The 11,369-nt window shown below is 32.1% G+C and overlaps 1 protein-coding gene across 1 annotated transcript in view; it reads left to right on the top strand.

The window, feature by feature from the left end:
- Nucleotides 1-1,344: 1,344 nt before the first annotated feature.
- Nucleotides 1,345-11,369, top strand: part of LOC127160655 (solute carrier family 2, facilitated glucose transporter member 4-like) — a 32,710-nt gene continuing 22,685 nt past the window's right edge. The window contains exons 1-2 of the mRNA XM_051103313.1: nucleotides 1,345-1,593; nucleotides 3,344-3,439. Of these exons, the coding sequence (XP_050959270.1) occupies nucleotides 1,561-1,593; nucleotides 3,344-3,439 (129 nt within the window). The 5' untranslated portion in view covers nucleotides 1,345-1,560. The remainder of the gene's footprint in view (nucleotides 1,594-3,343; nucleotides 3,440-11,369) is intronic.

The raw sequence follows: 11,369 nt of genomic DNA, 5'->3' as shown, positions 1-11,369 counted from the left end.
ACAGAGGATTAATTATGATCTTTGTATAATAATAATAATAATAATAAGCCTCTTATTTATTTATTTATTTTTGAGATGTCAGTAAGCTCTGATATTTTGGAATACTTTAATGACCAATATAGATTATTTTTATTTTAGACGTTACATTTCAAAAATGCAGTTTATATATTTAATGAGGTGATGCATGAAAATGAAAGCATCAAATCAAAAAAGTCTTTTAAATGTCTCATGTGGTCTACATTGAGCACTGGATCTACATTATTAATGCTGTAGCAGACCCTGTGTCCATCTTTAAGGGATCTGGTTTCTCTGGGTTCAGTGAGAAAGGCACACATGACTCTGGCTGGGGCCCTTCAGCTGACAGGTATCAGATTTAACCACCCTTTCTTGCCAGGAACATCAGAGGATCAACGAGAGAGGTGTTTGGTAGGAACAAGAAACGTGAGGGAGAGAAAGTGGCATGAATTGGAGATGTGTTAAACTACCAGTGGTGTGTGGTGGTTGGTAATTAGGGATTTTAAACTGAGTGAACGATGTCAGATATTTTTCCATTGCATCGATCGTATTGTTTTGGTGTCAGACTCTAACCCCCTGCGTAACAAATTTCAACCCAAAAAAAGACCCTGCACACCTCAAGATATAAGTGGTACAGTCCACAATTGAGGAACACCTGTTGCCTCGGGAGGATTCTTTTCGTGTGAGGAATGAGTTTGTGGGGAGGGGGGAGTTTGTGACCCCTTAGGCATGTGTTCCAAAATAGTAAGGGATTTTTAAGCTATGAAAAGCTGGACAATAGAGACTAGGTCAGCCCATTTAACCACTCTTGGCCAAATGCTGTTGGGTTCTAAACCATCAGGCTGGGCATCTGGACTCTCTTGGCCCAGCTAATCGTGTGGTAGAAGCTGAACCAACAAAGTGAAACTCGGTAAATCTCAATTTATACATACAAATAATACTTTCAGTTATAAGTAAGGATATACAGAATGTCTAACAGTACATTAATGTTTAACTTTATAGTAATCAGTCTCAGTTCTATGCAAAATGTAATGCGCCTACCCTCTCTGTGCCTCTCTGGGTCTTTGCAAAGACATAAAAACTTACAAAACTGAACTAAAGCAAATTTTATGCAAGCCATGCAAATGCACCCCTTACTCTTTTACACAATGACACATAAAGGTCAAGACAATTTGTGCATTGACAAACCAACCTTGCAGGATTGGAGCAAATGGAAAGTCTAGTCACTGTTGCTACACTTTTCACGTAGAACTAACCCCCTCCCCTCTGCCTCTGCCCTAACTTCAAAAATACATGCGGGCGGAGAGTGTGTGAGCATGTGTCCCCATGCCCTCCTCTTCAAACCACATGTGTCACAGAGGAAATTATAGATACTGGAGTAACACTTAAGCTTAGATCCATATTCTATACTTTTTGACTAGCTCTTGTCTATGTGTGTGTTTAAAAGTACCAATTAAATTCACAGATCAGTACTTTGGAATAGTACTGTTTGGAGAAGACTTGCGAGACAGGACCAAAACTTTGAGTCTTGCACGCTCAAGCGTCATGCCGGCTGGGTTTCAGCAGTTGGGAGGGGAGGTAATGACAATATAGATTATGTATTATGTATGTTAGATAATGTGATTTGCGATGCACTCTGATGATAACTTTTGATGATGATGACTTGAATCTTTAAAATATCAACATTTTAAACAAAATTTTTACTTGCTTATAATTAAAACAGTAGTATGTTTATGTTTACAGCAATAGCTGTGCTGTTATTATTTGATTTAAAAATCTAAAATAATAGATTATAACAATATGTCTGATTAAATATTACACTCACATTTAGATGTGCAACTTCTGTCCATTTTGGTAAGATGATAAAGTTGTCCCGGGATACTACGATCCAGAGTACTAGATGGCATTAAAGTCAGCATTGCAGTTGGAGGAAGTAATAGTCACATGTTTCAAGGTCAAGTCTTTGCTTTTAAATGACCTATAAGTACTCAGTAAAAGCATTACAGTCAAACAGCGGATTTAAATGATAAAGTGTAACTAGTTGAACACCAGTACTGCACTTTGTGGTGTGATGACAGTAATCATGACACTGAGACACCACTAATTACCAGCCTCAACAGTATTGTCATTATGCCAGCCCAGCATGTGTAAAGACTTCATTTTAATGTTTTGTCATTCATAAGTATAATATACTGTAAAACCATATATTTGTAATGCTAATATATTTGCAAAAGTATAGTACACCTCTACACATGGTAAGCAAGAAAACTTTTCTTGCAAACATTTACTGTATTTACAGTTTATCTAAATAAATATATGCAGATTTTACATCTCAAATAAAAAAGAGTAGTTTTTAAATACTTATTTTGCTGAAACTGAAGGAGAGAAAAAAAAAAAAAAACTTTGAAGACATGCTGTCTCTCTTGACATTGTTTTCATGTATCATTACAAAACACATCATAGCAAAATCTCAAAATAGCTGGGTCATGCCAGGGAACAAACCTGCAAAAAACTTTCTTTTTTCACACATAATTGTGCCTTATATCATAAAACAATTAAAATATAAGCAACAAATAATTTACGTTATACATAATTCATTTAGTCATGCATATTGTAAGACTTTTTCAAATATGTATATGTGTATAAACTAAGTGCCAGTAAGTGTTACACAATGAATACAGCATTTGGTTAGAGACGTGTGTCAACAATCCTAATGTATAGCGTCAGCAGATATAAACAAGAAAGGGGTCTGCTTTGTGGTGCGCTGCTGTCAGTCAGTGAAAAGACAGGTGTGTGCCCCATGCTGCTAATGCCAGATGAACCACAAAGACATAGGAACAGATTGAACCATTTATCTCTAAGCACATGACAGAAGAACAGATCAAAATTGGCATAGAGCTTTTAAAAAAAGTTGCAATCCTTAATTAAAAATGAAGACAGGATAATCAAATGCATATTTTACTTTTAACCTTTAACCTCTCTAATGTTGAACATATTACTGTAAAAACATTGTATGACTTGGTTGAATGGTTGCATTCACCCCTGAGGGTCAACATAGCCATCCAGTTAACAAGACCACCATCAATATCTCTCCTACGTGTTTATTTACAACAATTTTAAATATATATTTACATTTTATCCATATAAATATAAAATTACAATATTTAAAAAAATATAAAATACATATTTAAAATTATAGACAGACTTTGAACATCAGTGTGCAGATAACATTTTTATTTATTTTATTTATTTATTTTATTTAATATTGCTGCTTCAACAGACTTATGGTACTGCACTAATAAACATTGTAAATTTTGGTGTCCTGCAGAGAATAACTGGAACCCTCGCACTGTCAGTGTTCACAGCTGTACTGGGTTCCTTTCAGTTTGGCTACAACATTGGAGTCATCAATGCTCCACAGAAGGTAATACTGCATCCATACTTAAAGCAGTTACTCTTAGATATTTTAGACATATTATAACTGCATTGTTAAAGCTTCATTTCGAAACAGCTGGATAACATGTTGTCTGATAATGATTTTGACTAGATTTATGAACAGTGACTCAATGTTTAAAGCACAGTCTTAGCCACTTTACTATAACATTTTAATATTCAGCTATGATCATTTCAAGTGCACCTACAGTCTCTCAAAAGTATTTTAGACCATTTAAATTACTTAATTTAACCAGTGGTGGACGAAGTACACAAGTTATGTACTTACAGATACGTATAATAAAATATTACTCCAGTAAAAGTGCTCCTCTTTCAATTTTATTTGAGTGAAAGTACAAAAGTACCCGATTTTTTATGTACTTAAGTAAAAAAGTACTGATAGATTTATTTTGCAATTTTATATAGGCTACTTAATTGAATTTTATATTAGCACATATTTTTTTTAGAATACTACTGCTCAAAATACCTGGGATTTTCACAAAAAAATACATTTTTGTTGTTGATATGGACTATGTTGACGAGAGTGATGTAGTAATATTCAATGTGAAGCTTACACTGCAATGTACCTGAGAGAAAACAGATTTGACCATCAAATTTTCACAAGCAAGAAAAGTGTTTTAAAGCTTGTTTTGCATGACGTCACAGTTATATATGACATGAGAATAAGGCCTGAAGTTAGCAAGAACATTTTAAGGAAAATATAATTATATTTTCATAGTGATTTTTTCCTTTCAAATATTGTCTGTGTAAAAACACCCCTGGCCGAATGCCCCCAGAGGGCATCACTTTCCACTTTGATAATTACTGTAGTTACCATGTTCTGAGCATGATATCCTTTCTTTTTCTCTCAGATGTAATCTATGGTTAAATAAAAATATGTGGACTTTATATCTAAAAATTATCTCAACTTAGCACCAGCAAGCAGCTAGACAGTTAGCATCAGCTAACAATATTTACTTATTTTCAGTATGGTTAAAAATAAAATAAATATCTGTCTACTCTAGCTGATCCAAACAATATAAAAATTTATACTGTTGCTAAACAATACAAAAACAGACGTCACGTAGGGCTACATGGGTAGCATTTTAATGAAACTGCTAACGTTACATCAGCGAGGAATATGAACGTGCAGGAGTTATTTTATTTAAGCTGTTATTTAAATTTTTCGTTTTTGATGTGTCTGAATTCAAGCATTTCAGTGCGCTTAAACAGATCACCTTTTACAGCAGATGTACTTCACAAACAACGGACAGCTTTGACCTAAATATGATTTTCAGTTATAATAATTAATCCTAAAATAATTCGACATTAGTAACTTACTTTTCGCAGCATCAGTCGCGCGCGCACAAGATGTCCCGGTTCTTACCTGTGAATTCAGTTCACTGGAGACTCGCTCTAAACGGATCATTTGAATCAGTGAGTTGTCGACTCGTGAACAGCTGCAATCGGATCATTCCAATTCGTGAATGAATCGTTTGGTGCGATTGGTGAATCAGTTTAGCAGGTTCATTGAAAAGAATCAGTTTGTTCATGAATCAGACGCCGCTTGTGCGTCTCAGAGCACGTGATATATTATAAGGAGTAACGATATGTTTTGTGAAATGTAGTGAAGTAAAACGTACGATCTTACGCTTTGGAATGTAGTGAAGTAAATGTGAAAGTTACTCAAAATAAAACTACTCCAGTAAAGTACAGATACTTGAAAAATGTACAGCTACTTCGTTACTGCCCACCACTGGATTTAACTTTAAATATTGAACAAAAAACTTATATAACAACTTTTCTATCTTTATCTCTAACATTTGTTCTCCATTTAGAATGTAGAGCAAATTAGTAAAAACTAATTCTAGAATGTGTTTTGAGGACACATATGAGAGTGAAATTTTAGATGTGACATTTCCACAGATGAGACCAGAATAGCATGCAACTTATGTTTTATTGTTTCACCTAATAAAGGTCACACTTTGGAAATATACTCATGTGACAATGGCTGCTGATTCAGCTGATTCAGCTTTACTGTTACAGGAATAAACTACATTTCAAAATATATATTCAAGTGTAAAGCTATCATTTTAATTTGTAATAATATTCACAGTAGTACTGATTTTTTTTTTTTTTTTTTTTTTTTTTTTTTTTTTTTTGTATTTTTGATTAATTAAATTCAGCCTTAGTGATGATAAGGCCAACATTTCAAAAAATATCTCAAAAATCAGTCTCTTTCATTGGAGCAGTCATGGCCTAAAGGTTAGAAAGTTGGAGAGAACCAAACTAGGCACCAAACTCCCAACTGCTCCCCATGTGCAGTGTTGGGCAAGTTACTTCCAAAATGTGATACATTATATATTACTAGTTACTGTGTTTTAAAAGTAATTAGTTACATTACAATATTACTGTTTCTGAATTGTAATGCGTTACACTACTTTTGAGTTAGTTTTGAGTTACTTTCACCAAAATATCCACAGAAGTATGACTAGGCATTATAAAATACCAAAAATGTAGTGTATTGCTGCTCATTATACATCCAGTGGAAGGTAATGAAGTAGGTCTATACAGCATAAAATTATAAAATCATATTTGGATACCGATATGTCTACATTAATGTTATGTTGTAGTTTAGGTTAAACAGATAAGCACAATTACGTTCAGAAATAACACCGGTAAATAAAGTTATGAAATGTTATAATGTACAAACAATAAACACAATACCTAGCCTATAGACTATTTTGAACGGTTTTCAGAACAAAACAAGAATGAAATATATAAGTTGCTAAACAAGCCAAAACGAATTAGGCTAATTTAAAGCGAAACTGAAAGCAAACGCATTGTTCTCACGCAGCTATGGCAAGCTATGGCACATGGCAAGCCGTTCAGGAAATAATACATGTGTATTGTGTGAATATGGATTGGTTCACTGGCTGAATGTATGGTTTAATCACAAACACATTTGTTTATAATATATTGGTATAATCAGACATATATTAGTTTAGATACATCGGTCTGATCACATACACATGGGTTTGCTCCTGTATACGTTGGTTTGTTCAAGTAAACATTGGGCTCCTCAGATATGCAATGATTTCCTTAAATATATATTGGTCTGCATATATTGGTTTCTTCAAGAATATATTGGCTTGTATATATATTGGTTTAGATATATCGGTTTCCTCAACTATGTATTGATTAGTATATATTGGTTTGTTTAAGTATATACTGGTTTAGATGCATTGGTTTCCTCAACTATGTATTGTTTAGTATGTATTGGTTTGTTCGAGTATATATTGGTTTAGATATATCCGTTTCCTCAACTATGTATTGATTAGTATATATTGGTTTATTCAAGTATATACTGGTTTAGATGCATTGGTTTCCTCAGCTATGCATTGGTTAGTACATATCGGTTTATTCAAGTATATATTGGTTTAGATGCATCGGTTTGCTCGAATATGTATTGGTTCCCACGGTCAAGCCAGCCCCCACCTGGATTTTACTGCACATCTGTTAGCGTAATTACGGTACAGATACCTGGAGTGGCCAAAAAGCTCCAGATGTCTATTTAGGCGGTTACTATTTAAATATTTGCATTTATTTGATCCAAAGTACAGCAAAAACAGTAAAAATCGTTTTTTTGTTGTTGTTGTTGTTGTTGTTGTTGTTTTACTATTTAAAATAACTGTTTTATATTTGAATATATTTTAAAATTTAATTTATTCCTGTGATTTGAAAGCTGAATTTTTAGCATAATTACTCCAGTCACATAATCCTTCAGAAATCATTTTAATATTCTGATTTACTGCTCAAAAAACAATTATTATTATTGGATTATAAGAGTAGATTTTTTTTTCAGGTTTCTTTGATGAATAGAAAGTTCATAAGAACAGCATTTATCTGAAATAGAAATCTTTTGTAACATTATAAGCATCTTTATCATCACTTTTGATCAATTTATATCATCATTGCTAAATAAGAGTATTAATTTGGGTTTGGGAGAAAATTTAAATCAAATTCTGTCACATTATAACACTGACCATCATCATTTATTCATTTATCATTTACAGTTTTTTTTCAACTTCTTACACACATTTTCAAAACTTTGCCTCTATTTTTTATAAACTTTACACACAAATCCAAGATTTGCACATACAAAATACAAAATGCCTTACATTTCTTGCAAAATGAAGCAATGCATTCAAAATATCACAAACACATCTCAAAAGAAAACATTTGTCATATGTTGCAAACACCTTTGCCTTAATATTATATTTTTGGATATATCCTATACACACAGGTATTCAAAACCTAAAGCTCTTCTTTCATTTTGCTGCTCAAAAAACATTTATTATTATTATTATTATTATTATTATATTGAAAACAGCTGAGTAGGTTCTTTGATGAATAGAAAGTTCAGAAGAACAGCATTTATCTGAAATATAAATCTTTTGTAACATTATTAACATCTTTATCATCACTTTTGATCAATTTAAAGCATCATTGCTAAATAAAAGTATTCATTTCTTTAATTTCTTTCCCTGGAAAAAAATACTGACTCCAAGCTTTTGAATGGTATATAGTGTATAATGTTACAAAAGCTTTCTTATTTCAGATAAATGCTGATCTTTGTATCTTTCGATTCATCAAATAATCCTGAAAAAAAAAAATGTACTCAACAGTTTTAGATATTTATAATAATAAAAATAAATGTTTCTTGAACAGCATATTATGTAGAATGATTTCTGAAGGATCATGTGGCACTAAAGACTGGAGTATTTCTGCTTTTGCTGTATTTTGGATCACATAAATGCAGGCTTGGTGAGCAGAAGAGAATAAATAAAAACAACAACAACAAAAAAAAAAACATTAAAAATCTTACTGTTCAAAAACTTTTGACTGGTAGTGTGTATATTAACCATGTATATTAAACATAATTTTGAAAATGGTGATTATTCCAAAGCATATTCCAAGGCCTATTCTAAAGCCATGATTGGTTGGTGTTAAGTAAAGCAATGAGCATTTGTACAATTGAGGATTAATGTGAGGCACTGATGAATTAGTGTGGCATTTTGAAAAAGGAAATCAATATATTTTTATTGTTTTTTTTTTCTGTTATATTTTTGTGCGTTACATAAAGAATTGTGTGTTGTGTTTTGCAAAAAGTGTTGTATGAAATTGAAAACTAAGTCAAAGTTCCAGAATTTTTTATTTATTTATTTATTTATTTTAATTCATTATTTGACAGGGACAGTAGACAGTAAAAAAAACTGCTCCAGAATTAGCTACATAACTAAATTTCATCTGCTGTCCCTGGGCAGAAGAATACCAAAACAAATTAGAAAATAAAAACATCAATATAATACCATGTGCAATAAAACAGCTCTTACAGAAAAAGCTGAGCAACCAAAATCAGTAACTCTAAAATTATATTTTTTATATAAAAATATATATTTTATGAAGGTCGCAATGGTGAAAAATTACAAATAATTTCTTACTCCAAACACTGAGTTTTGATTTTAAAGTAAACAAATGATATAAAACAAGATCACTTTATGTAGATCATCAGTAAATAAGTGTGGCATTTAAATGGCAATGTTTCCCAAATAAACAAAAGAACTGTTAGTTTTGAATGATGTGTGTAATGTAGATAACTGTTTTGCAACAGCAAACTTTTTTTTTTTTTTTAATTAATTAATTAATTTATTATTTTTTCTTTTAATTTTCAGACCTTTTTTTAAACCCCTTTGTTTTGGTTTGTATATCCTATTTCTGTTGTGATTATTTAATGATTCTAAAGGGGTGGATTCTGGAATCCACTTCTGCTTCAATATATATCTTTCGAGTGGTTTATTAAGTTGTTAATTAATATTATTATGTGAAACATTACATGATTTAAAGTAAGACCACATGTGAAACTTGAATAGAATAGAATTATTCAGTTTTCATACTGGAATGTGTTCTCTCCTTGTTTTGAGAAAAGCAAGCAACACATTAAAACACACAATTACTTTTCTGACTTGCTATGACAGCTTAGATCACAAAGGTCATTTATAGGGCCTTTTATCTACATGACCAATTTACAATTAAAGCATTTACTTTGTTTTTCATTTATAAACATTAGAAAATAATGAAGAATGTTGTCTAAAACCTTTAGCTGAGAAAAGTTCTGTTTGGGGAAGTTCCTAATAATGTAAAAGAATTTGTTTTTTATTTTTTCCCAAACTGTAAAATAAAACTCAATAAAACCTGATACATACAGAGTCACGGTCACCCTGAATAAGATTTTTTTTTAAATTGATTTGATCTCTGAAGGAATTTTAATAATGCCTGTCTAAAAATCAAGAAATGGTCAGTGTTATAATGCAATGGTTCCCAACCATATTCCTGGAGGCCCCCCAACACTGCATGTTTTCCATGTCTCCTTAATTAAACACACTTGATTCAGATCATCAGCTCATTAGTAGAGACTCCAAGACCTGAAATGGGTGTGTCAGACAAAGGAGAGATGCAAAATGTGCAGTGTTGGGGAGCCTCCAGGAACATGATTGGGAACCACTGTTAAAATGTATTATGACAGATTTTGCCCTTAATTTTCCCCCAACCTGTAAAAGAAAACCTAATAAAACCTGATACAGAGTCACAGTGACCCTGAATAAGATTTTATGGCAAACTTCTAGAAAAAGCAGGAAATGATTAATGTGTTACAATGCATAAAAAGGGTCATTATTTATAAAAACAAACAAACAAACAAACAAAAAAAAAAAACAGAATAAGTACATAGAATAGCCAAAGAATAGAGAATGCTAGTGTCGTTGGAGGCTCTTTTTCTTTTTAAGTAAAATAATTAAACAAATAGATAAAATAGAATAAGAATAGAGAGTACTAAATAGAAACTCCACAGTAAAATATATTAGACTGTAATATAACTATACCTTTTATATTATGCAATATTAATATTTTTGTAACAGTTTTTTCTTGGTTTTGGGCACATTTAATTAATAACCGCCGAAATATATATAAATATGCGTGAGTGTTTTGGTCATTCCAGGTATCCGTACCGTATTTTACAGACGTAGAGTAAAATCCAGGTGGCAGCTGGCTTGACCAGGTGTTCGCAGATGTTGGCTCACTTGACCATGGGGACCAATACATACTTGAGGAAACCGATATATCTAAACCAATATATTCCTGAACAAACCAATATATACTAACCAATACATAGTTGAGAAAACCAATGTATCTAAACCAATTATATACTTAAATAAACCAATATATACTAACCAGTACATAGCTGAGGAAACCGATGTATCTAAGCCAATATATAATCAAAAGAAAAAACAATATAAGCTTAAGTAAACCGGTAGTATACAGCTGAACAAACCAATGTATACCTGAGCCAACCAATGTATCTAAACCATAATATACTTGAAGAAAACAATATATACACAAACCAATTTATACTTGAGAGAACAGATTTATCTCAACCAATATATACTTGAGGAAACCATTGCATGTTTGAGGAGCCCAATGTTTACTTAAACAAACCAACTTATATAGGAACAAACCCATGTACATGTGATCAAACCGATGTATCTAAACTAATATATGTCTGATTATCTGATGTATTATAAACAAATGCGGCTGTGATTAAACCATACATTCAGCCACACTGTAAAAAATCTAACTTGCGAAAAGTTTGAATAACTTAAATCTGTTAGTTAACTGGACATTAAAACTCAAAAAAGTTGACTTAAGTTGAAATAAGTTGGTTCAAAAATTGTCACACCAACTTAAATTGAACTGTTGACTGGATATGCACATGCAAGTTTACAAGCACACATGTTGGTTTGGTGGTTGGAGCATGAGCGCTGTACCATGCAGACGTTGGAGCACATGGAATGATAGCGCCATTT

Source organism: Labeo rohita, unplaced genomic scaffold (assembly GCF_022985175.1).
Source record: "Labeo rohita strain BAU-BD-2019 unplaced genomic scaffold, IGBB_LRoh.1.0 scaffold_416, whole genome shotgun sequence".
Taxonomy (NCBI): domain Eukaryota; kingdom Metazoa; phylum Chordata; class Actinopteri; order Cypriniformes; family Cyprinidae; genus Labeo; species Labeo rohita.
The sequence above is the reverse complement of the archived record's forward strand: the minus strand, read 5'-3'. Positions and strand labels throughout refer to the sequence as shown.